Source organism: Rhea pennata, chromosome 4, assembly GCF_028389875.1.
Source record: "Rhea pennata isolate bPtePen1 chromosome 4, bPtePen1.pri, whole genome shotgun sequence".
NCBI lineage: Eukaryota > Metazoa > Chordata > Aves > Rheiformes > Rheidae > Rhea > Rhea pennata.
The window spans coordinates 29,905,608-29,933,116 of record NC_084666.1 but is presented as its reverse complement, the minus strand read 5'-3'; the positions used below and the strand labels follow the sequence as shown (position 1 = coordinate 29,933,116).

Genomic DNA, 27,509 nt, shown 5'->3' with positions numbered 1-27,509 from the left:
TGATTTAATTTGTTGTAATAAATATTTATTCCTTAAAACAGAATAGTGTAGAAGTCTGCAGGTGTCAGGTGAGTTCCTATACTTTTCAGAGGTAAGCAGACCAATTCCTTAGCTCATGTGGGATTTGTATGAATAAAACAAAAGAAAGCTAGCCTGTCTAACTTTTATTATGATGTTCTTTCAGAAATATAACAGAATGAATCATATCAGACTTCCAACTATTGTTTCAATCACTATTACTTTAGAACCTATTAAACTTTCAGAGACTTCTTTTTCAGCTGCTCACAAAATGACATTTGCTTGGAGACGAAGACCTCAGGTAGGATGTCCATTATGTTTTTCCAGAAGTCAGTGTGGAGGAAGAGATGACTGCTTCCTGCCAGATCTGTGGCAAAGCATTTGCAGTGTAATGTCAGTTGGTTATTTGCAATGTAATGTCAATTCGTTACCTCCCCACCGCATCTCAGGACAGCTAGAGATCCTCCTCTGCCTGTGCCTGGGCTTTTGCTCGCTTTCTATTTGGTGCCAACCTCAGAAAAGTGACTGAGGTAGTACCTCTCAGTCCTGCTTCTTACAGATCTGCTTTCTATGGCAAAGACTGGCAGTTTTCTAAAACTTTGTATCAATCAGAGGAAAAAAAAATCTCTTTATATTTTATTCACAGGTGTTGTCATTCAATAAGCACTGAGCATTCAGTGAATCACACAAGCCCTTGCAGAGAGATCCTTTTTGCAGAACTCCCTGCTTCTTGCTGATCTGCCAGTTCTTGGGACTACTGACATCCCAAATGTGTACCAAAAATGGCCTTTCATCTTCTGAAAAGACATGTGGAACTTAAATGCAAAAGTGAGTTTTGTGCAATTTTCAGATGCGGAACACAAACACCAGTCAGAAAGTGTCATATCTTAAAAATTTCTAGGAGAATGTTAGCTTGACTCTCTTGCATGATGATTTGATTTGTTTATGTGGGAAGTTGGTCTAGGCTACTATTGCCAAAATAATGGCCCTTTATTATGATGATTGCTTTCTATTTGTTTATTTATTCATTTATGTAGAACTGATGTTGTATATGTGGCATGATACTGAGAAAGTCTAAGAAATAACATTAATTGGGTGGTACTTGATCATATTTTAGCTTGGTATGGAAGCATACTAAAATTACCAATAAAATGTTAGCAAACAATGAACAAATACAGAATTTCTGAAAAGAAAAATTTGACTTCAGAACTCACATCGTTCTTTGGAATTAATCAGGCTAATGTTTTTACTCAAATATCCTCATCCTATCCTCATGCTCAAGCTTCATTATTACACAGAAAATATAAGGACATCATGGATAGCTCATATCAGAATTTATTTTATTAGAAGTGAATTTTAAAAGTCACAGAAAATGATTCATTTCCTAAATTAATTAATGTATCACTTGTTAACTTGTCATTAAACCCTTGTTAATTTGATCTAGTGACAAAGTTAATTAAGAAGATATATGTGCTGCTAAAATTAATGAATATTTTAAGCACTTTGTTCCTTTAATGTCTTCCTCAATTGATTTAATAGACAACTGCAGTATCATGTCATTGTTTCCTGGACAGAGAAGCCTTCAGTGACCTGGAACAGAGCAGTGATGAGGCACTGCATGCAGATCTAATAGGAGGCAACCATTCTTGGACATGACAGCTGTGTTGGAAAGCTGAAGGGTAAGGGCAGAACTTTTGAGTCAGAGCAGATTTTTCTCATAATGGGTACATTGCTGAAGCCAGAGATTAATAATGAGTTGGAATTATCAGTTGCTGTCTTAAATACAACTATGAAACTATGGAAATAGTAAATGGCTTATCTTCCTACTTACCTACTTAAAATGTTCTTACTGCTGGGTTGGCTTTGTTACTACCAATACTTTCAACAGGCGTGTTTTCATACTGGAAGATATTTATTGTGACATCTGGTTTTCTGCTCTCTGTAGCTTGAAGGTGGTGTCCTGAAAAAACTCACAGTGAGGCAAAAAAAGGGATTTAAATGCTGGCAGTTGTCTCTTCTGTGTTATAAGAGGTTCTTCGGTGTCCATTCTGATGGTATTTGATTGCTTCATAAAATATTTCTTTTACCAGTCAAATTGTACAGTCTATTTGGGAATTTTTTAGTTGTCAAAGTAGGTGGTGAATTTACTCTGATTGATCATCTTCATATGATTATTTTCATAAGAATTTAAACTTTTTTTAAGCATAAAAAAGTGTGTGAATAGCAAAACTCTTACATCAGGTTCTGTAGTGTCATATAGAAATATATATAGAAACAGTGCTACTATTAAAGCAAAGAGACTTTACCTGTATTACATTCTTGTGATCATTTAAAAACACATTCCATTATTTATTCCCCTTTTCTCCTTCTTTGCTTATTCTTCTCCCTGAAAATTGAAAAAAAAAAGGGGGCCATGCAATCCCTCCTCCCTTAGTCTTACAGGTATGACCTATTGCTTCCTGAACCATTTTTTAAAAGACTGGATATTATTTTGAGCCTGAAGGTCAAACTGTAGATGTTCTTCACAATATTTTATGTACCTAGAATACCTGAGAGATTATTTCTACACTGTATGCTTTCCATCTTGATGGTATCTTTACACTTCAGTCCAAATGTCTTCATGAACATTGGCTGTAACGCTTTTTATATGGTGGAGTTATTACCATGATTTTGAACGTATGTGTGCATGTACAGCACAGTGGTGGTGTGAGAGAATGTTATAATCCAAAACAGGAATATATAGGTTGATCGTTATCAAGATAATAATAACAAGCTAGCTGTTACACTTAGAAAAATAGAGAAACTGACCTTGTAAAGCAATAAGAAGGTACAAAAAGGAAGGATATCCTCATGACTGTAAGAAAATGAAATGCTGAGCGGGACCTGAAGTCACTGTGTTGTCTGTGCCATATGACTGAGACAAGGAAATGTCTGGCAAATTAGGATAACTTGACCCTTTTTGCTGTGTCTCACCAGATAGACCTAGAAGTTATAGTCAGAGATGTAGCTACTTTGCTCTAAATCAAGAAATCAGGAAAAAGGCTGACAAAGCCAACACCCAGCCCAACTTTGACTTTCATGCCTTGCCCTCTCTTCTGACAGTGTTCAGACTCATGGGCTCTTCAGTTCTGGAAGAATCTTTCTTTAAAGTCGAGAACTATTTAGTCAGATCACATATCTCTGACTCCTCACATCTATGTGCTCCCTTTTAGCAGGAACTTTTTGCATACTGCAATAAAACATTAACCTACAGAGGAATGTTCTGGACTGTCTCCCAACTCTCCTCTCTCCCAGCTAGAAATTACATCAGGAGTGCAGCAGAAGATGGAATAAAATAAATCTATTCTTCCTATTGTTGATATTTTTTAGATAGGTCTTTTATATGATCTTTTATAAAAGGCTGCATCAAAAAGCAACAAGATTGAATTAACTATCAGTGACCATGAGTTACATGTTTTGAACTGGTGCCTGGCACTACATTCTGCCCAGTTTAAATAATTCAGGTTTGTCCATAATGTGCTTAGGGAAGGCAAGGCATTGGTGTAAAGGTCTTTAACTTTGAAACAATTTCTAATAAAGAGTCCAGAAAACATTAATAATGCTTCCCGTGTAGCTTATATCTAACATTTGCAAGTCTACCACAAAGTATGTTTTTCATATTTAGCTATGCCTTTTATTAGAAGGGAGATTTTTAATTGAGAATAAGACTATTAAGTGCAATTTAAACATTAATTGATGGGATTATTATTATGATTCTGAACTTGGTTTGGTACCATGGAAAGGCACCATTTATAAGCAAAAACAATGGTGTTTCTGCTGTGGTGTAGACATCACAGAGCTAAATGAGTTTGCTTCAAATGAAAGATAAGACTTAGGAAGATGTGTGATACTAAACCATGCTACTGGGAAGACTCTGGAGATGATAGAATTATTGGAACTATGCAGTGATAACAAGGAAATTTCTGTGCATAATTCAGGAATATGATGAGTTATAAGCCTATAATGAGGAAAAAAACCTATTACTTGACTATCAGATTAGAATTTAGTGGTTTGCACTACAAGTATTTACAGCTCTGCCAGTTTCCCAAGTATCTTTTTGTCCCCCGAGTGCTAATAACAAAATAAAAGCAAATTTTTCTGTTTCGTTTAAATCTGCTGGTGTCTCTGCTACAAGGAGAGCCTTTACAGTTTCGAGCATGAGAGTAATCTGGATTCTGTGAGTGTGGAAAGGGGGAAACAAACAAGCCTAGTAGGCAGGGAGGGAGTCAGTGGTTTAGTGGGAACACAGGCAAATAAGGAATTCTTTAGTGGTGGGAAGGAAGCTTATTCCTGGAGATCCCACAGGAGCTGAGCTGGACTCAAAGCTGACTTGAGAGAAAGGATCTGATCTCTTGCAGGGGAGAGATCTATAAGCCCTTTTTATTTCTGTCTTGTCTACTCATTCAGTATCCTCTATTCTGAAAAGGTAATTTTTGCAGTTTATATCCTAGTAAAGCCTGATTTTGGAGTTTAAAGGGGTTTATAACCTTTTTTAAAGTACACTCTGTAATGAGAAGATTTGAGATGACCCGAAACTCCAGCTCAGATCTCTTACTGGCTTAAAGTTATCTTATACTTCCCATCATGAAAAGGATGAGCTCATTTCATCAATGACCTGGATGAGGGGACAGAGTGCCTCCTCAGCAAGTTTGCTGATGATACCAAGCTGGGAGGAGTGGCTGATACACCCGAGGGCTGTGCTGCCATTCAGAGAGACCTGGACAGGCGGAAGAGCTGGGTGGAGAGGAACCTCGTGAGGTTCAACAAGGGCAAGTGCAGAGTCCTGCATCTAAGGAGAAATAACCCTATGCACCAGTACAGGCTGGGGGCTGACCTTCTGGAGAGCAGCTCTGCAGAGAAAGACCTGGGAGTGCTGGTGGATGACAAGTTGACTATGAGCCAGCAATGTGCCCTTGTGGCCAAGAAGGCCAATGGTCTCCTGGGGTGCATTGTGAAGAGTGTTGCCAGCAGGTCGAGGGAGGTGATCCTGCCCCTTTCCTCAGCCCTGGGGAGGCTTCATCTCAAGTACTGTGTCCAGGTCTGGGCTCCCCAGTACAAGAGAGACATGGAGCTACTGGAGAGAGTCCAGCGCAGGGCTACGAAGGTGATCAGAGGGCTGGAGCACCTGCCCTATGAGGAACGGCTGTGAGAGCTGGGCCTCTTCAGCCCGGGGGAGAGAAGACTGAGGGGGGATCTTATCAATGTGGACAAGTACCTGAAGGGAGGGTGTGAAGGGGACGGGGACAAACTCTTTTCAGTTGTCCGATGTGACAGGACAAGAGGCAGTGGGCAGAAATTGAAGCACAGGCAGTTCCGCCTGACCGTGAGGGGGAATTTCTTCCCTGTGAGAGTGACGGAGCACTGGACCAGGTTGCCCAGAGAGGTTGTGGAGTCTCCTTCTCTGGAGATACTCAAGGCCCACCTGGATGCAACCCTGTCTACCATGGTCTAGGTGACCCTGCTGAGCAGGGGGGTTGAACGAGATGATCTCCAGAAGTCCCTTCCAACCTTACTGATTCTATGATTCTATGATGTAGAGACCAGTGGGAGGAACAAGCAAAGCTAAGAAAGTGTGCTATTTTTACTAGATTGATGCTGAAATCTCAGAAAAGATTTTGTAGGAGCTTGTAGGCCTACCTAATTCTACATCTAATTTTTTTTGTTGCCTAACATTTGGTGTTGCTAAAATCAAAGTTGTTTTAACCTCATTCCTCCTGAAAGTGCACAACAAAATTAAGACGGTATGGTGCTCAGAAATATCACCTGGGTGAAAGTTCCCAACTGTTCGTGTATCTTTAAAACTTATTATCTGCTTTATACATTTTCTATACATTTACTGGCTATGCTGTTTTTAACTTTACTAAGTCTAATTCTTATTTACCACATAAATCACTCGCACGAAACTTGCAATGCTACATATTATTAAGTTCACTATGTTTATATTATTATGACAACTTGTGCTGAATTACTATAAACAAATTTTGCAAATAATCCAAGTGCTCTAACCTGGCAAAAATATCATGTCTTTTATTTTTGTTTCTAGTTACAAATATGATCAATATAACTTTATGGAGGATAATTAGTTTTAGTATTTTCAACCTTCCCACAGTTCGTATTAAGGCAGCTGTTAGTGAATTAGCAGATGACAGTTTTAAAATACAAGTTTAATAGACGTTTAAATACAGATTTTTTTCTAGTGAATTAACTGTTAAATTATAAACGAAATTATTAATGAATTACTTCATGTTAATATTATAAAGATTTTATGGGCAGTAAAACAAAAGAGAAAGATGATTGAACATACGTATGCCTCTTACTGGTGACAGTTGGTAGCTATGCATATGCATCACAAGCCAAGAACTAACCACCTAAGACATTTACCAGATCATGTGCTTTCCTGAGCTTGTAGCATGGAAAAAGCGTAAGTTAGGGCTTGAACAGCAGCTCTTTCTTGAAAAGTCACTTTAATCTTTTTTTCCAAAAGGAATGATTCTTTATATTTGCCTCAGCAGTCCATGAAGGTTATCCAATTGACTTGTGGTTTTGAGCCCTAATGTTTGTTCTCTGCATGGAAGTTGTAAAATGTGATATGTATGTTGAATGGTGCTGACCTCTGCATGGTTAGTGTATGGAATAAATACTTTTAGTAGTGTCAGACACAGACAGAACAGTGAAGGGCCAAAGGGTTTCTGCTGGATGTCATTCTCTGAGAAACAATGGGTCAGCATATGCTAGTGGAATAAGCTATAGTTTTTAGGGACTCCCGGCTGAAACAAGTGAAAGAATAACCAGGAAGCTAATTTCTGGAATTGGTAATTCCCAGCACAGTACCACTATTTCAGCTCTCCTGCTACTAGAGTTTGCAGGTTGGACTGAGAGGAGACACTGTGGGTGGCTTGATGACTTGCTTCACATCTTGCTCTCAGCTCATAACTTTCAAAGTGAGTCTATCTAGAGGCTTGTGCTGCCAAGCGACTAAAAACCAAGTGTGAATCATGTCTTCTGAATTCCTGCTGAACCAGTGTACATATCTTTTTGTATCTTTGAAGTTCCTTTTTCTTCCTCTGCTTTGTGGATAAATGACTGCTCATCTAAATAATGTAGGAAGGGAAATTATGAACCATCATACTTTGAAACAACTCTTTCCGTGTTTCCAGTTCATCTAGCATTAGCTTAGCCTAGCTCTCTAGGGAGCCATAATACTTTCCTAAACATAAGGCTTACTTAAAGTAATTGAAGTATCAGTTTAACATCTTAGATGTTCCTAAGCATCTTTAAATTTAAATGTATTATAGTTTTTGATCCTCGTTGACTTATGGCTTTCTCAGATTGTATCTTTAAATTCAGATGTTAGGTCTTATTTCAAAGCTGTACTGTATGAATTTCTATCTTTTCCCAGGAATCGCTGGACTATCTTGCTAGAGCAAATTGTTACCGTAATCTGGGTGAATCTGGCTTGCTTAAGCTAGCAACATCTGAAGTGGATCAGAGTTTGATTAGAAGTAAGTTGCTGAAGTTACTGTAAGTACATAGACATTGTAAAATGTGATGTGTTCTTATGACCTATGAGAGAAAGGTCTGGGATTGTGTCCCAGAATATCTGGACTATGTGAAAATACTCATAAAGTGCCTGTAACTGGAAACAGAAATAATTTTTTTCCAACATAAGAAGTAAATATTTTTAAAAGATGAGTTACTACTTGTGTGGTTTTATGGGAGAACCCGCAGGAAACAGAAGAGGTTTGGAGAAGAGCTTGGTGTTATTAATACTGGCAGTCACAGTATTAGTAAAATGAAAATGGAAATCATAACAAATGAAATGCATGTAAATGTTGCCATTTCTGAGGAAACATTTTTAGAGCTAGAAAGCTCTACCTAGCCAACCTGGGTCTAGTGGGTCAGTAGATTTACTTGTGTAATCAGCCATGGTGGAGGAGACCTTGCAAGAGTCTATTTTAAAATTGTCTGAAATAAAGCTACGAACAAAGGCATAACAAGAACGTAAACCCAGTGTTTGTACACTGGACGGGACTATCGTGGAATGACCAAGTGAGATTTGTTAAGACCTTAAAATAAATGGATGCCAGACTTAGTGAACGGTTGTCCTTTGCTGTGCACCAAGTTGTAGCCTTCTTTTTTTCCTAGGGCGTACATAGAGACACCAATTTTTCTTCTTTTATGAAGAAAATTGATTTGGCTTTTTTTGTTTGTGCTGCACTTTAGCTGTATTAAGCACCAGAAACTTCAAATTGGAAGATGTAGTATCTAACCAAAGAGTCTACTTATCCCTCTGCAAAGATACTACTTTTCTGTTTTTCTTGCTTTTCATAATGAGTACCCCTCAGAATATAATGCAGCCCTGGTCTGTATTAATACAGTCTTTAGCAATTATCAGGAGTGGAGAAAAAAAGGATTTCATAAACTTAATAACAGAATTTTGCAAAACTTTAGGATAATGACAGGAAACTTTGTTCTCTGCAGCGATATCAGTCCTGTAATTGGAGGGAACATTCATTTGTCTCTTGTGTAAGTGAAGAACCTATGAAAGAAAGATCTATGAAGTAGGTCCTGGTTCTCACAGGCTGCTTTCCCTTGGGCTGTTCCATAGGATTAATCACTGTGAAAATAACAGACATAAAATTATAGAAGAGGTCAGAGGTGATTTAAAAAAAAAGCATTAACAGTTCCTGGATGTCACGTATTTGTCATGTATTTCAAGAACTGAGCTCTATAATTGGCTTGAAGAATGGCAGAACAAGACACTGAACAACTGGTTTTGACGGCTATGGAACTCTGCTCCTGGTACACCTCCCAGAAACTTGACAGAGCCCAAATCACTTTCTAGTTACTCTTGGAAACAAAGAGCAGCTGAGTGTTACTGGTTTATTTGTGAGCAAAGCCTGATACCACTTTAGCTTGCTTTTCTCTTTGTTTGCTGGTGTATGTAGTAAGAGTATGTGTGACTTGTTGTGTAGGTTAATGTAAACATGTCTTTCCACTGTTTGGTGGCTTCTTGTACTGCATGCGCTTGTAGTTTGGCTGTAGTTTGCAAGTTAATATTGTGTTTGGGAGTCCTTGAGTAAGGACAACGCATCTTCCAGCTCAGGATAGGAGAGGTTTCCAATCTGTCACAGTGAATGTGAGCCTTACACCAGCCATGGAAGAGGGGCTGCTCCTTCACTGCAGCAGTCCAAACTCTGCCCCGAGTCATGGTCAATAGTGGTAGTGATTTGATAAGGGATTATATAGCAAGCATAGCTCTCAAAATTGTATGTATCTTCTAAAGAAAAACCTGTTTAATTTACTGCAAAATATTTTATATGTCTCTTGGCTCACAACACTTTAGATTCAAAAAAGTTGAAGTACTGGATAAAAGAAACTGTCTTTGTGTTCATCTACTGTCAGCTCAAATGGTGATGTGAACTAAGTTTTGATTTTGGAGGACCTTTCTGCCCTCATCTGTGATTCTGTTAAGGCCAGCAGTGTTTGTTTTTAAACCATTATATCTAGGAGGGAGGGAAGGAAGGAAAGGAAGGGAAGGAAGGAAGGAAAGGAAAGGAAGAAAGGATTAAATTTGCAAGAGGAGAAAAGAACAAAAGCCCTGCCTCTGGAAAGACAGTAAACTGGAAATGCATTATTTAGTCTTAGGTAGAGACACCCAAGATTTTATTTTTATTGTAACTATACTTCAAAGGAGAACTAAATAATCTGCTTTTAAATTTGAAGAACATGGGGATTGTGGAAATGGAATAAACCAAATATATCCCCTCTTTTTTTCTGGCTGACACTTATGGCTTCATAAGGAAATTACAACTTTTTATAAAAATCTGCTGTTATACAAAAGAAGTAGTATTGTAATCAGATTTTTTTTAAATAATCTAGAAATACTAGAAATCTGTGCTAAATGGCATGCTCCTATTTTATTGTTTATTTATGCTAGATGCAATTTTGGTTGGAGTATATATGTACACATGTTTTTTGTTTGCTTTGCTGTTTTTTTTTTGAGCAAGCCATCTGTGGCTTATTTTTCCTCTTACCAGCAGCTTGAATTGGACTATAAAAATTCCCATCTTTGGCAGTTGTCTGTATGTATTTTCAAGGAAACAAGTAGGATATGGTCATAGTAAGGTAAAATACATTCTCATTTATCATCAGTAAAAGAAACTGTGTGGGGTTCTTTTAATATATTTTGCTTATGCTGTTATTTTTAAAAAGCTTGTATGTATGTTCTGTATACGTATCCGAGATACCATACACATGCCTTTTTGAAAGTATTCTTAATTTTTCAGATCTAGTGAATTCCTGAGGGTGTATTATATTATGAAACATAATTCATGCTAGACAAGGATATGGGTAATATACTATCATATTTCATTTAAAGGATGGCATGCTTAAATCTGAATAGCCTCTTCTCGTCATTAAAGCTTCTTCCTAAAGTGTGTAAATACAAAAAATGTTAGCCTCTGAAAAGATCCAAAACAACATGGAAATGTATTTCTTCAATTAGATAGCATTTTCAGCTAAGTGGCTCTGTGCTTTTATTACAGTACACAAAACAAACATAAGAGTAATAGATGAATATCAGCACATGCCAGAGGTTAATTAGAAGCTCACATGAACAACTGAGTTACATAATATATATGAGTTACATATGTAGCTTACTTCACAGAGCCAGTATGAAGTTTGAGTTTTCACACAAAGGTTGATCGCAGGTATTGAGGACACGTTAACTTTTGACGTGAGCAAGAGCAAGGTTACACTTGCTAACTTCCAAGAGAAGTTACTTTGGACAGCTAGAGGCTTATTTTGGAATGCTTTTTTTACTGTGATATATTGCATAGAATAAAATGGTAGACAAAATGAGTATCAATTCATGGCACAGACTGCAAGCTCACTGCATTGCTCTTGTGAGCTCCCTGAGAGTGATAGATCAGGTTGTGAGTGCCTGTCAGACTGGATGGCTCTCTGAGCATCCACCTGCTCACACACATCCATACATGTGTGTCTGCACATCTGTCCAGTCCATAATTAGTTCCCCCAAAGCAGGACAGTAGCTGCTGACAGAATATGGCTTTCACTTTGTGCGAGATCATTGCAGAGACTTAGGTAAGATTAAAAAATACTTTTTTTTTTTTTAGGCGTAAATTCAGTTATGAAGCCAATACCATGATTTGAAAGCATGTGCTGACATTGTGTTTGCAAGTTGTCTGCACAATGACACCCTTTCTAAATTGCACTCTTCAAAAAATAAAAGAAAAATTGGCCTCCAGTGGCATGACTTGAGTCTCCAGGGCTTACATACACATACATAAACATCTTTCCTGGGCTAGGAAGATACATGCAACTTCCAGTTTTCTCATATGCTCAGAAAGAGTGAACTAAGCGGCTACAATGGAGACAGGAATTTTGTGATAAAAAAGGCTTTTTATGAAAGGCAGAACATACTGGGGGAAAGAGAAATTCAATTTTTGTCACTGTGAATCAGTTTTTAAAGGCTATTACCCCTTGAGGAAGGTGAGTAAAGTTCTTTGCAATGTGTTACCATTAACAGCTTATTTATTGTCACCTTATGTAATGATAAGAGCACTACTGAGGCTGGGAATGCAGATTATTTCTCCCATGTTCCCCAGTTTTAGACTGCTGAGCTGCAGTTTCAGTCTTTTTATTTAAACCCACCGTGAGAGCCAGGCCGAAAGAAAAGTCACATTTGAGATACTCAGATGTGCCCCCAAAGATAACAATACCACTGACGAGTGAACTAAATAAAGCCAAAATATTTTTTTCCCACTGGGCCCATTCAAGAGGTACTTGAGGCAGACTTAAGGAGTCTAATTCTCTTGCAAGGTACTTCTAGATGTAGAAGATGTCTCTTGAGAATTGCATAATTTTAAAAATTAGTCTTACTATTAAAGAATACCGAACAGGATCCTGCCTAGAATGAGAATCAGAAGATACTGATTGATTAGTGCTATATTTGCTATGTATGTGTAATGTCCACAGGTTACTATAGAAAAGAGGACCCTAGAGAAAACAGTATTAACATATCCAACATGCCTGATAGCTTGGTGGTATAGGTCTTGTGTAAGTGTGTGTTTTGGGAGAATATGAATTGTCCCTTTTGTTAGCGTTGCTGTTAAAGTTGCTTCACTGCCTGCTTCTGTTGCATTACATGCTCCCCACTGTTATGTTGGAAGTTCAACCACAGTGAATCATTACAGTCTTGAAGACTGCACCAGTCACTTGTCCTCCCATTCAGCTGGCAACTAGCACTGTCCCGTGTAGGGAGATGCAGTAGCTGTGGCTGTGTTCCCTGTGTGGTGGCATATGAAAGGATGGAAACTTGGTTGTGTACCTATGCATCTCCTTCTACATGCTCAGCTCTACTGAAAAGCATTATGACAGTAAGCATTTCTATAATGGGTATTATTTTCAGGATTATCATGCCTCAGTACCCACAACATGTCCTCAGATTGTCCTGTTTGACTGTGCTTGTAATGCAGACTTTTCAGTTAACTGTTTTCAGTAACAGAAGATAAATATTAGCAGAAGATGACCTTTAAAAAGATGCAGTAAAACATACTGTGACAGAGGCTTATGTATTACATATACTACTTGTTACTGTGCTGTAGTTATTGTGTGCTATCATGGTAGTATTAGGGGAATTATATTTTAAAAGTCCATGACCTTAGTCCTTCCAGCTCTCCAGATCAGATGCATGCCTCAGCTGTCTTGAATCCCCACTGGAGTGAGAGCTGCGCCTTCACCAATTCTTCCTTTCTCCTCTCTGTGGCCTGGAGGAAACCTGGCCAGCGAGAGCTGAACAGACCAAGTGTCCCATAGCCAGGACCAGCATCCCAGTGCTGGTGGTCTGGCTGGGACAGAGGCAGACCTACACAGCTCAGTTGTCAGAATCCTAAGAGCTGCCAGGGCAAACTCTCCCGTCAGCTAGCTGCGTCCTTTTATTCAAGCAAAACTAAGTAAAAGCTCTAGGATTTGCGTTTGAGGTAGTTATTAGAAAGTAGCTCGTTTTAAAAGAAGTGTAAAAATAAAGAGAGTTGAAGTAAAGCTAACAGCTCTGTGGCTGCACTTAAGTGTGTGAATGTTTTGAGAACCTAGTTCTGTTTGAAAAAGGGAATTTTATCAAAGGCCAGGACACTGAGCAGGCAGGCATGGGAGCTGTGATATAGGGAGTTGTAACAATGAGGCTTTCGAAGCTCCAGGGCAGAACTGGAGAACAGGGGAAATATCGCAGGAAGCTCAATTATTTTGCATATAATATTATAATTAGTATTTTTGTGATTAGCAAAACTTCTGCCGGCAGAGCTATTTAAGCATGGAGTACCTGGAGGGCTGGGCACTGACAGGAGTTACAGAGGTCCATATGTAAAGTCTGTGCTTGACTGATGCAGCTGGTTCTGCTTCTGGGCTGAGTATGCTTTGGCTCCCGTCACAAAGGGCATCGACAGGTTGCTCTTCTGTTTCCCGCAGTGGTGTCGGTGTATTCCTACCCTACCAGGTATTCCTGCCCTGTAAAATGCTCGTAATAGCTTAGGGGAAAGCACAGAAGCAGCTTTTGCATGCTGAGCAAATGGCAAGTGAGCAGTAAAACAGGCTTCCTCTGGGATCTCTAAACAACAGGAGGCTGTTGGATAGTACTGAAACAGAGACTTTGGAAGAAAGCTGTTTTGAACTTGAACTTGTTGCTGCTGGCGTCACTTAGTGTACATCTTTTATGTTTTACTTTGATGCTTGTTTACTTAAGGTGAGTTATTAGAGGTGGCACAGTGTGAATCTGAGACAGCAACAACAAAAACGAAGGAAGAGCTGCAAGGCAAATAGTTCAGGACAACTTTCGTACTCTGATGTGAACCAAACTCTGTTTTCTCCCTTGTCATCTTTTTGATTTTTATTGTTCAACAGGCTGTGGGCCATGTTCTGCTCTTAGTTGTACTAGCAGAAGAACAAATCCTTAAGTTTGGACTGTCTGAACTGAAGTCAGACACTAGGTTCTATGTGCTTTGATTAAAGTCTGGGTTCTAGTGTAATTCAACAGAAAATTACTCTTCTTATCCTGTAGTTTAAGCCACTTTCTGCCTGGTTGGTTTCACATGCAAGACATACTTTCAGAGACAGGCTTTTTGTTTTGATTTGAGTGGAAGAAATGTCATCTGTGGCATAATTACATGTGCATGCGTGCACATGGGCATGCACACATGACACACAGAGCTGCATTTAAAATGGCAATGTTAAGACTGCAAATAAAGCATTCCCCAATTTATACGCTTTAGGATTATCCTCCAAGCCCTTGCTACAAGTCTAGTATGGCCATTGTATCACTGATTTCTGTCCCAATTGGCTGTACTACAGTCTTTGCTGAATACTCCAAATCCATTAAATTTGAGCTGGGCTGCTATTGTTCGAGCCCTGAGCCAAAAGCTCACTAAGAGACAGCGGCCCCGCAAATGTCTTTGGCAGTGGTCCATGAAAGAAGTTCTCCCAATTTAACAGGGCTCTCGTGCCCCTACCTGAATGTTAGCTGTGTCATACTTACAGTGCTCTGCCTCAGGACAGCCCTGGGCTCCCTACCTTGAAAGTCTCAGGAGCTTGCAGTCCTCAGGCATAAGGGTTTTTTCCAGTTGGCAGAAGAGGAAGAGTAACACTTAGGGATCTTGGGTTTCATTCCACGTCCTGGAAGAGAATGTGCTCCTGTGGGCACAAGCGCATAGCAGCAAGCCTTACATTTGCTACCAACTGAGATGGAATTTCATAGGGGAAAGGGCTTAAAAATCAAACAAGTCCCTAGGTCAGGGAATTTTCCTTGAAGAATTTCAAAAGACTAACTGCAACCTAGAGACTGTCATATTCTTTTAGAATTTTAAGTCTTGAGTTTTGAGATAAATGTGCAAGCAAATGTAAATGCACCAGAAAAATTAGAGGGAAGAGGCTAACGATCAGAGCATCTCAGGGGTGGGTGGTGGGGGGGGGCTGCCCATGGCAGCAAGGCAGAACCTAACCAGCCCACTGCCAGGCTCAGAGGACCAAATCTGAGGCCAGATCAGAAGGGCCGTAGACAGGCAGGGGCACAGCTGCAGCACAGGGGGTGCTGTAGGTGAGGCACGGCCGAATGGTGGAGCACCTCCTGTGGGCTGGCCCTGGTGGTACCCCACCGTGTGTCTGGGGGTCTCTCCCCATGGCCATCAAACCCTCAGGAGAGGGGTGCACTCAGGGCCTTTACACCAACTTCTGCTTGAAAGTTTCAAAGCAAATACTTTTATAACTGGTGAAACTAATACCTTTGCAGTATTAGGATTACTTCCCCAGTCTGACACACCAAGTCCTCTGATTTCAGTGGGAATTATTTATTTCAGACTGCTATTGATTAAGTATTAAGAAGACAATTGGTGAGGCCTCATAAGATGTCTCCGGATGTTCAATGGACAGTTTGCCTCTGAACTGTACTGTACAGTTGTACATTGTACAGTATATCAAATCTTTCACAGTCCTGTGTGGGATGAGATTTTATTACACTTTTCTTTCCATGTAAATCTGGAGTTCTTTTCATCGTCTAAAATTTAGAAGATCTTTATAACCATTAAAACATTTCTGAATGTAGCATAAGTTATTCATAAGTTTCAGGGTGGAATTAGATTTGTAGGATGGCAAATTCCTAATGTTCCTCTCATAGATTAAGTAGCGACAGATTTATAGTCATTTTTTATTACTTACCACCTCCAGGGCAAAGTAAAAGAAGAAATAGGGAAGAGAAGTCTGTAAGAACTCAGTTTAGGAACTTCACACCTCCACATATGCCAGAGCCCTTTGGCACCTTAGAGTCAAACAGGTTGTTGCTGTATACAGCTGCATAATACTATATATGACTTGTTTGTGGGTGCATCTTAATTGGAAAAGGGACTTTAAGGTGGAATGATACATGCTAGGTGATGAACTACATCAGAGGTGGTCCAAAAAGACTAATTTTTAAAAAGAATTTGGGGGAGACTTAAGGTATGAGGCCACACTGTGGTGTCACTGCTTCATTGATACAGAAGCAGGACAGCTTGGAGTCATCCATTAGTAAACTCAATTACTTGGACCTAAATTGGTACAGAAAGAAAATAAAAAGTACATATCCGAGCACAGCAGCTGTAATAGGATATAGATAGGAAAGTAGGTTTACACCTACTTCCAGATACCAAACAGGTGAAATGGCATTTTTGTAGTGAAATGGAACTTGACATTATAGAAGCAGTCAGTTTAGGAGTAGCAAAGTTTAAGTGTTGCCTAATCTTAAAAACCTGGGTGTAAGATGCTTGTGGCACAGCAAACTGCAGGAAGATGGTTTATAATAATCTAATTATCTTTGAAGCCAATTTATATTTATCTAGCTGAAAAAAAAGAAAATTTAGAAAACAACAATTTCTAGGCCAGCCTGAAATCTGTTGTCCTCTGTTTGGGAAAACTGAATGAATCTTGGTCTTTAAGAGACATATGAAAACCTACTATCAGAGCTGCCATGCAGATGAAATTTTTAGCTGCTGTTATTGTTAGTGATACACCACTGCTCCTGCTATTCACACAACATAAGAAAAAAGCCATCTTAGCCAAGTGAGAAGAAACTAAATTGACCCATTCTATACTTCTAGTCAATATACTGTTAAATATTTAACAATTTGATCAAGTGTCATAAAAGGAGACAGCGTTAGTCTGTGGACTCATAATGGTAGTTTTGAGATGGTCTTTAGTATCCTGTTGTTTCAACTGTAACAATTTAAATTGTTAAAAATGTAAATGGGTTATTATTAAAATTTAAATGTGATGTTCATATTATGAAGGAAAGGAATTCAAACCAGGCTGAAAATGGTTATTACTGCTCTTGAATTCCATTATTAGTGCTACTAAAGCCTACAAACAGCCATATTGTCAGTTATTTCTGTGCTTATGCTACCACACCAGATTTGTAAATCTTCTGCTAACTAAAAAAGGCAAAGCAAATGCACCTTCCCTTTCACCTAAGGTCACCAGAAAACCAGCATAAAACCTTGTACTGGAAAATTCTTGTTTGCAGCACATCATTTTGTGACATTTGGTTAAAAAAGAGAGCGAAAGTGAAGTTTGCTAGAGAACAAAGAAGGCTATTCTAGCAGCATGGAATTACCCGTTTTTGTCAAATCTTTTGTCTTATTTTGCACAATGTTACTGTTGGAGACTGGTGTTCTGCAGTGCCCCCCACTTATACTTGCTGATTAACAGGCAGTAAACTGCTGCAGAACCAACATACCAGGAAGCTGGTGTGCCAGCCCAGACTCCACTGAGTAATCAGAGCTGATGCATGTTGGTTTTGCACTGGTGACCTCTATAAGCATTTCATCTCTTGGCAGAGAGATGCAGAGGCGTTCACCTGCAAATTCACCTCTCTCTGTTTGGGTATTCTGACACGTCTAATTTTGTACTCAAATGGGTATTTAATTACAAATTTAACTCTCTAATCGCAGACATGCTGCATCTCTGACTACATCTAAATTCTATAGCCAGCATAAATACAAGATTGCATGTACCTATGCTATTCCATGCTAGTGTGTTTTATTTGACTTTGTGCAGTCCAGAGGTTTGGTCCCTGTTGCTGGCACCATACCAGCTGGTGTCCTTGGAGCCAATCTAATTTGAAAGTGCAAGATTATAGGGCAGCATAAATAAAAAAAGCTTCTACTTCTTATTGAAGCTTTTTTATTAATGCTTTACTATTCATGTCTTTATTAATAAAGACAATGAACTACATTCAGGTATGCTATATAGCTGCAACAGAAAATAGTGGGGTAAACACACTTACTCTATGCATAGATTTAAACCAATGAGCTCAGGATTTGCTTATCAGTAATGATTCAGCCTCCTTTAATTCAGTGACTGTCTCAGCCTGCTGATGTAAATGTTGTTACTTAAAAAACAAGTTGATACAAAGCCAGTTTTCTTAATATCTTAAAATATTTATTGGTTACTTTAACATGTAGCACTCATTAAAGAGGAGCAAAGTGCTGAGGTTTCCCAACATCCACCTGATCTGGGGGCAACAGGGGAGCCTGTAACATTAATTCAGGTTCACAAACTTTTTCAAAAACAAGCATATTTGTTCCTCATTTTCTCCCTTCCCAGATGCGATTAGTATCTCCTAAAATTAATTTGCTTTCTTTCCAAACAAAAATGCATTAGCAATAAAAACCCTCATCAGGCATATTATCTTTGGAAAGCTGGCTGAGCTGTTGTCTCAGAACTGTATTAAGAATATGAAAGAAAACAGCTTTTTGTTTGTAATACGTGTGTGGAGTGATTCTCTAGACCGAAATAAAAAGATGACACTTCTTTAAGAATATCTCAACATTTATCATCAATACCCGATTTCCAAATTTTGTCCGCACAAGTATTACTCACATATCTGAAAAGCATTCTAAAACTGAAATTGTGAAGCTCAGTTTAGAGCCACACTGCCACACTGCATATCACAAGTCTATGGACCTAGCATTTTACATTGTTTGAACACAACATTATGTTATGTTCCAGTTCCTTGGGTTTCCCCTGTTCGTGTCCCCCTCTGTCCTCAATCACAGTAGGAGTTTTAGACCAAATGAGCCACACTCAGAAAGGAGCGCTGTAGGCTAAGTGCCAGAGGTCACAGCTGTTATAAAAGGTATTTTAAAGGCTTGGGTCCTTTAGGAGAGATGTCAACTCATGCTTGGCTTAGGGGATCAACTGAATCCAGGGGCATTATCTTTTAAGCTTTTCTTTTTTTTGTGGGATAGAGATGTTGCACAAGTAATCTGATGCCCCACATGTCCACAGTATCAGGTGAAGAAACCCATGCCTTTATAGTGTTACTACAAGATCAAGAAATGCTCATGAATAATTAGGAATGGTGAGAAGAAGGTAGTGACTAGAAATAGTGATTTGTTAGAAAACTTGACATAATTTTTCAGATTCCTGAGTAAACTTATTCCTAAGACTTTTTAAAAAAGTTTTTCCTCAGAGGATGAAAATCTTCCCTTAATATGGTACCTACTGCAGGATATATGATGATTAGGAAGGAACTTGGACCAGTATGCTGAAATAGATAGAGAAGATGCCCAAGTCTCTTGCAAGCTACTACTTAAAATGTATGGGAAATATTTTGCAGCTACAGAAGATTGACTTTGCATTAGTTATTTGGTTGTGTGTTGTGATAATATATCATGGCACCAAAACAATATTAATAGATCTGCTTAAGTAGAACAACGCAATTGCAGGAATGCTAATAGCTAAAACTTTTATGCCTTTCTTTTTGCCTGCTGCATGTTTACTGGGTCGCTACAGGCCGATAAAAATCAAAGGGAGTTTAAAATCAGGTATCCCAAATCCATCTAAGACAATGATTTCTTGAAATCGTATTTTCCAAAATGATGTTTTACTGCATTCAGTGTTTAAACTGCATTCATTCCTAGCTGAAGGAGAACCTACATTGACTACAACTTGCAACAAACCTGGTTTCCTGTACGGTTTGAGCACATTGTTGTTAGGAAGGCAGAAGTCATGTACAGAGGAGTAGTGCAGAAAAAAAGATGATTAGAAATACTTAAATAAGAAATTAAAGTATTAAGAATGAATAATAAGAAACTTGACCTTAGATGAGCTAGTTGCATATGCCATTGAAAGAGACAGAAATCTCTCCTTCAGCAGTCTAGAAACACTTTTTTATATGGATTAGCACAGCAATTTCCTTAGTAGTGCTGTGAGCTGCGAACGTGGCTGCATCAATATCAATGGAAAAATTGCAAGACAATTTTTCTCACAGAGCTATGGATGGCTCAAGGAATCTCAAAAAAAAGGGATGAAACTGCAGAGATAGATGCTGAAAAAATAGGTAAAAAGTTAATAATAATAATAAAAAAAAACCTAAGGAACCTTTTTCTCGAAGAATGCATGTATCATAAAGTAGCATTCCTTAGGTATGTGCTCTACCCATGGCATGGGTATAAGTACTGCAGTTGCTTCATGACAGTCATCAGTTTATAGATTAAAAAAAAGAAAAAAAAAAGAAAAAGAGTTTTAGTGATTCATAGCATATGTAATTAAACTCACTTGAGCATTAAGAATTTCTAAGTATCTTTCAGCTGGGAAAGATTGTGAGACCGTCTAGAGTACAGAAGTACTTACAATTTTTGAGAACTTTAATCTAAAAATCAATTCAAAATTATTGGAATGTGTCAATTTTTTGCAGAAGATAATATCCCAAGTGTCACTTGTGAATCAAATGTAAAAAAATACATAAAAAATAGCACTTCAGTCTCAGAGTAGAACAAAAGATTAAGAATGATAGTCATGAAATTATGCTGTCTGAAAGGGGAAAATTGCACATGACAGTGATCAGGCATTCTGCATGAGCATGCGGAGCATGTTGATCACTTGATAGTATCAGGATTTCTCTGAAGTGCTGTCTCCCCTTCAAATCATATGGGGAGCAGTATGGAGTAGAGTGCGCTCCACTTTCCCACCTCGTAAGTGTGGGCAGAGCCTTGTGCAGCTGGAAGGAGCTTTGGATCTTTTGTCTCTTTTTCTTCTCCCTGTTAGTTATAGCTGTGAACGGATAGTCTGTAATTTATTGCTTTTCTGTTATCTGAGAGAATCTCTAATAGGTGTGAGGGGTTCCGTTGTGGCAGATGTATGTGTATGTTATGGCTTATGTCTTTTTTTATCCACTGGGGAAAGAGTATATGTTTTCATGCTTTGAAATAAGACCCCAGGAGTTCAGCCCTGACATGGATATCTTTTGTGACCTTAGCTACATAATTTCTAGATTCAGTTCTCGTATTTGTGAAAGTAGGTAATACACTCTCTGTTCACCATCCTCCTTGGCGGACCTCAGGAGTCATCTTTGTAATCATTTACAAATTCATCTTTGTAAATATCTGTTGCTGTAAAAGTACTGTCCTGTATAAACATGTTTGTCCACGAGGCTGGGGAACACACAAAAAGTTTCTGAAAAATGTCGTCTGGGAAACAGGGCATGGCAGTGAGTTCTTACTCTTCCTTTGTGTGTGTTTGGATTAAAAAAGCACTGCTATGTAAGTAATATACAGTTAGTAAAGTTTAGAAAACCACTGAATGTGCAACCAGGATTCCTTTATAAAAGACTGAGTTTAGCCTTACCTCAAGTAAACATGCCATCATCTTTACCTTAAACTTTACATTAAGTCTGCTTCTCGTGCTTGGCTGCTCTTTGTAGGCTAATACCATCTCCCTTCTATTTCAAGTGGAGTTTAATAAATTACATCTCCTTCAGAAAGTAAGAAGGAATTAACCTGCAACTTGCTGCAAGGGTCCTCTGCCAGCTCACAGCATGGAGTAAAAGGAGAATCTTGACACTCTGTTACTGGTGAGTAGGAAGAAGTTTGCAAATGATTGAGACATATGGCCTTGTACTGCAACATTGCTTGGGATCTGCACACAGGAGATGAGAGACCAGGCAATGTTCTGCTGTGCATTCTCCTTTGCTGCCTATGGGTAGAAACATCTACTGGTTGAAGCAGCTTCAGGGATTGTTGCTATTTGCATCTTAACTGTGTTTGAAATCTTTTCATTGAAGGATTAAATTTACAAATGAATAAGAGTTTAATGCCAATAAATAGTTATCTAGCAATTAGTCTACAAACTATTTATGTTCAGCTTCTGTGGTGTTTCCTGATGCTTTTGTAGGTGAAAAATAACTTACCAATTTTAATTTCAGCTTCATAAGTTTCAATTATTATCATGTTATTTTATCATTCTGCACCCAGTGATGACTGTTTAACTGAGGGCTGGTTTCTTAATATAGGACTGTGCTGGCCACGAAGGGCAGTCAAGGCTGGGGCTCCTTCACGTTGTTATACTGGGCTGTCCACAGCTGCCAAGCCCCATCAGTTTGCAAGAGGATGAACAAACCGTGCAATAGAGCAAACAACTTTACAGCTAAGCAGGGTGAGTAGGAAACCACCATAGCAGCCTCGTTTGTTAATCAGGACAAAAGAGAATTCAGCTCAAAGATTTTTGAGGCTATTTGGGAGGAAGATGAAGTAAAATTCTATATGCACTATAGAGTATTGCATATACAATACTCTATATATGAAATCTTCAGTCCTGAGTCACCAGGTTTTAAGATTATCTGGAGCAAAACTTCAGCTGGTGTGAATTCAGGCAACTCCACTAATATCTTTCCTCAGCCTAACTGTGTGGCTCACAGCAACAGAGCACTTGTATAATTTTTCTCATTTAAATATTTCCAAAGGTAGAAGCTGCCTCTGAATTCAGAGCTTTCTTCACAAGGGACTAATGTCAGGAGCTGTCAATTCATTTATGTCTAGTGAAATGTTAGCTCTCCAACCCTGACATACACTGAAGAGGTAACTTTAAATTAAAAATTCTAAAAGAGACACTAAATATGTTGACCGCTGCCAGGGCCTCATCATCTGCTCTACTAGTTTCAAGACAGAGTAACTTCATTGTTCCAGTGTCCAACTAGAGCAATAGAGCAGGACTTTTCCCCATGGACTTTGATAAATGTTTGCATTCTGTGTCTGTCTTCTTAAAAATGTAATTGTTCAGGTGGAAACTTTATTTCCACTAAAAACTCCATTACTACATTAAAGTAAACTAAACCTATTTTCATTAATTGCAATCCTCACTCTCTTTCTTCTCTTTTCTTTGGTGACATATTCTCCTTGTCACGGAAAGGTCATGGCATTTCAAGGTGTCCCCTTCCTGAAGCGTGACTCCCTGAAGTAATGAGCTGCTGCTGATCTGTCAGTAGAACTCTGCCATGAGTGCAAACAAATACAGCAAAAGCAAAGCTGGGGAGCATCTACCTGTGGGCTCTCGCAGCGGCGTGATGGCTGCCATGTTCTGAATGTTACTACAAGACTGCCTGTGAAGGACAGAGGAAACATGCTTAGATGTTGTTGAGTGCTGTTATTATTTTAACCTCTGTTTACAAACCTCCTGCTGGCTTGCATAGGGATTCAAACGCCAACAAACTTTGCTTTGTTTTAACCTTAAAAAAGTCACCTCAAAAGTCATCCAATGGAGATTTCTTGCTCCTTAGTGAGTGTAAATAGATTTCAGACTGTGTATATTAGTTTGGACTTTTCTGACTGAAATTTTCAGGCCTTTTTATGTATGATTGTTACTCAGAGAAACAACCCCGAGGACTTTTCTCTCAAAGGCAGGTAATTTTTAATGCTGGTATCTGTAGAATGTATAACTGTAGTACAATAATTTAATGGTAGGTTTGGACCCCATCCGTTATTTTCTGTCTCAATTTTCTTATTGCAGAAAAAATGCATAGAGCTTCATTTTTTGTTTGGCATATTTTGCATTCACTTTTCATGTGGGAAAGACTCCATCATGCTGTTTGTAAAACTGTGCTCAGCCCAGGACAAACTTGAAACTAATCTTTAGATCTCCCCATTGCACCAGTATATGCAGCAGCAGTAACCGTTCTTCTGGAAGAAGAAGTAAACTCTGGTTCATTTAACCCCCATACAACCTGCTATCTACTAATCTTTGAGAATTTCATGTGGCTTTTGGAGGAAGAAGCAAAAAAAAATTTGACTTAATATGTCTTACAGACTTATTTATATCCAGATTATCCTGCTTTCTTTTTAGCCGCTTTTGTGCTTTAGACTGATAACATTTGTTTTGATAAGTTCCTATCAGTTCACAGCCTATCTAAAAAAGAATTAAGATTGTTATTTTAAGCATATGGTGTTTGAATTATTTCGTTATTTCATCTTGGAGCTGCCAGCTTCATATTATGATTAGAGTCTTTCTGACCTGCCTTCTTTCCACAGTCCTCATCATTGTTTTAACGTTTTTATGAATCTCGTGTCGCCAATAAAGCTATTTTCTTAGATAGATCATGTGCAGAGTTCTTTGAGAAGACAGCAATGTGAAATTGGAAGTCAAAGAATTTAGGTGGAAAAATCGCATTGGTGTACATTGGTTTGATTTTTCCCCAAAGGATATGATACCATCTTGCTCTTTCTGACAGCTAAAACTTTTTCGTGTTAAATTTCCAAGTGTGCTTTAAAAAACACAGGAAAACATGCTTTTCTCATGGCTCTCATTTCTGTATTTTTTAACCTATTATAATGTGTTTTTCTGCTTTTATTCTGCTTCACTCCCTAGCTTTGCCAGATAGCAGGTTCTGTTATATTGGCTCCTCAGTGTCCATTCTATAATCACACTGGGCTTTAAACTGCAGAATTTCTCCCCCTTCAGTGAACAAATGCAAAAGCCTAGAACGTGCAGAGTTCTTGAAATGCAGGTTTAATGTCATGTGTCCTAACAGTATTTTTTAGCTTCTGCTACACTGCACAGTTTTGAGTTCTGGGTGATAGCATAGTGCTGTTCACAACCTCCAATCCAGCCTTCTGCTTGGGTGAAGCTTCAGCTGGAAGACTACTGCCTGCAGGCTTGATTTACCCATGATGAACCTCTTCCAATGCTTCTGCCCACCCTGGGGTTGGCTTTCAAGAAACCAAGCAGCAGTACTTTTCTCCCATTTAGTTACATAGATAGAAGGATGACTTAGGAAGCTCGGGATGTGTGCAGCATCTGCCAGGGAGCACCACCAGCCCAGATCTGATTATTGTGAAGTGGTTACACATCTGGGAAGTAAGGCCAGAGGCAGACTTCAGCTTGCTAAATTAGAGTCTCAATTTAGCGCTGACTGAAGAAGCTGAAGGCTGATGTATTATATCACTCTTACTTGTCTGAATTTGTGCTTTCTAGTGGTAATTCCTTGTGCATAGCAGCCAGAAGGTGTAAAAGTAAACTTCTGAATGGTGTGTTACTGGCATTGTTTCTTTTTTGTAGTGATTCCTGTAAGTATGTAGAAGTTTTCTATGAGAAATGTATACATAAGTCTCATTATATTTAATGTGATGAAAAGGAAACAATGAAATAATTGTAAAAGTATCCTACTTTCTTTAGAAAACATATTAAACCTGGCTAGGCTTCTGTTGACCTCATCAAATTGCAAGAAAATAAGTAGAAGGTATGAGAGCATAAAGCATCTATTGAATGATATCTTTCATAATAAATAAATAAATAAGTAAATAAGTTACACATAGACATAGGCATATTATGTTTGAGTAAGCCATTTTTTGCACTTTTTTGTGCATATAAAAGATCTCTAGAAGTCTGAAAATAATATTTCTTTCTGGATAATGTGTCTTTTTCCATCTGCCTTTTATTGTTTTTGTTTCATTTTTTTTAGCAAGAGCCAAAGTTAACAATTTCTGCTTTTCCTTGATTTTCATAGCACTCATGTTAAAATATATTTGTTTTTGTACCAGAATAATCAATTTTTCCACAGCTTTAAGAATAGAAAGTTTTAACTGTTTTTCCAAATCCAGCCATCAGTGTTCAGAAGTATGGTCCCCTACCTTTCTATTTTAAAATAATATTCACAGTAGTAAAACACTTTTTTGGAAGGAGAATTCATTATATAATTACATGTTCCTGTAAAAATATAGTTTTGTGGTCCTAACTCAAACTAAATTGTAAGATCTTTGAGGCATGAATTCTTGTTAAATTGAGTATTTGTATGAAACCTGGTATCTTCAAGTTTGTGGGTTTTTTATAGTCTTTATTGGCTCTCTGCCCCAATTAGAATAACAAGTAATGACTCAAGGGCTGTCACTGGAGATGTGGAGTGCGACAGTGATGCAGACGGTCCAGTTTTATTTCCTGTTCTAGGAAGAGGATAATGGGGAGAACTGTCATTCTCATGGTAGTAGTTGGAATAGTCTATCTTATTCAGCATCGATAAATTGTCTTTTTCATAAGGAAAAAGTCTCTTACTTGTCCAGGAGGAACCCATGTGACCCACCACATGATACAAGCAAACAGATTTTTAATGAGAGGAAAACTGCAGTTGCTGTAGCTTTCATTTGGAGAGTTTGTTCTGAGGAGTCATTTTTACTACTCATGTGCTGTAAATAGTGACATATATAGCTGCATGCATATTCATGATGATGCCAAAGTGTCAGCTAATGAAACAGAGCAAGTGTCACTTTTGTGTCCTAAAATGTAAGAACTTCCATACGGAGTTAATCTGGCTGCCCTACTAGTTCAGCCACTTTATAGGGGTCATATGCTGGAGCAGAGAGAGAAAAGCTATAGTTTCTCTGTTGTCAGAAAGCTTGAGATTTCTGGCATTAGTTGGGCTTCACGGTTTTTTTAACAAAATAAGAATGAATTGGTTTAAAGTTGTTTATTACTATATTTTTCCAGTCTGTGTCACATACATTTTATAACCTAAAGAAGTATTAAAAATTAATAGTGTGGTACAGTAAAGAAACCAGTAACTAAGGATAAGGATACTACTATGCTGTACTCAATGCACATATATAATGGAAGGATGCTTCTAACCTAAGAATCTTACAGTCCCCCTGCTCATGGTGACAAATTGTTTCTTTTTGTATCTGTGTATCTCTTTATTTGCACTTCCCAAGTACTAAGGAAATGTTTAAGTGCTGCATCTATGCAGAGAAACTCTGTAGTATGCAGAGAAAGTCTATACCTCACTAGAAAGCTGGCAGAGACCATATAGTGATTCTGAGACTAATATTCTCAGCTAAGTTTAAAAAATAAAGGGAAACACTGAACAGTGTTAACACCTCTTCAGCTTATCTTTTTTTTTTCTTTCAGAGAAAAGTCAGAGCTTAGACAATATATCACATTCAGCCTAGGACTGTGAGTCGCTCTGGAACCAATGGGTATGTTTTGCCAAAATATATCAATGTTCTATAAGGAAAATTTCCAGGCAGCCTTCCTCCTAGTGGGATTTATGTATATATAGTGAAGAAAACAGTGTAAACCATTCCTAGGTGACATTAGTTTGTTTCTCTTTCAAAAAGAAATGATCCTGTTATAAAATCATCAGCTCAACAAACAGCCTTGTGAGTTGACTAGGATGACAGTTTCTAAGTGTTGGTACCATCCACCCTCAAGGTGGATGCTTAAGGTCTTTTTATTTATAAAACCTGCAAATTCTGAAAGCAAAGTTGAATTTTTATTATTTTATTCATTTTGTGTCATTAATTGACAGGTTCCTCAAAACTCTGTTTTCCCAGATAAGTCTAACTGTGCTCCTTTTTAAGCAATCACAGCTGTTGATTTGTTTGGGGCATTATTAGAGAAAGTATGATGGAAGTATCTTGGAGACTGGCCACGTTTCAAGCAGCTTCTGAGACCATGTCTCTTACTCATCTACTGTCATTATTATTTAATGTATTGCTTTTCTTTGAATAGAAATTAAATTTTTTGTGCTACCCTTGGGACTTTATAAAGCAAATAAAGTGTTCTGTTTCAAGTCCCATGTTTTGTATGGAAATAATGAGGAATGCTGGTGGAAGAATTAGCTAAAAATCACTTCTCTTCACTTTTTT

The 27,509-nt window shown here is 38.3% G+C and overlaps 1 protein-coding gene across 3 annotated transcripts in view; it reads left to right on the top strand.

The window, feature by feature from the left end:
- The window catches only part of NMU (neuromedin U), an 81,139-nt gene that overhangs the window by 30,371 nt on the left and 23,259 nt on the right, over positions 1-27,509 (top strand). For 2 of the 3 annotated variants that reach the window (XM_062575588.1, XM_062575587.1), the window contains exons 4-9: positions 665-846; positions 1,593-1,697; positions 7,457-7,559; positions 21,305-21,454; positions 21,893-22,035; positions 26,770-26,837. In XM_062575588.1, the coding sequence (XP_062431572.1) occupies positions 26,834-26,837 (4 nt within the window). In that variant the 5' untranslated portion in view covers positions 665-846; positions 1,593-1,697; positions 7,457-7,559; ... (1 more) ...; positions 21,893-22,035; positions 26,770-26,833. The remainder of the gene's footprint in view (positions 1-664; positions 847-1,592; positions 1,698-7,456; positions 7,560-21,304; positions 21,455-21,892; positions 22,036-26,769; positions 26,838-27,509) is intronic. The other variant, XM_062575589.1, reaches the window with a different exon arrangement.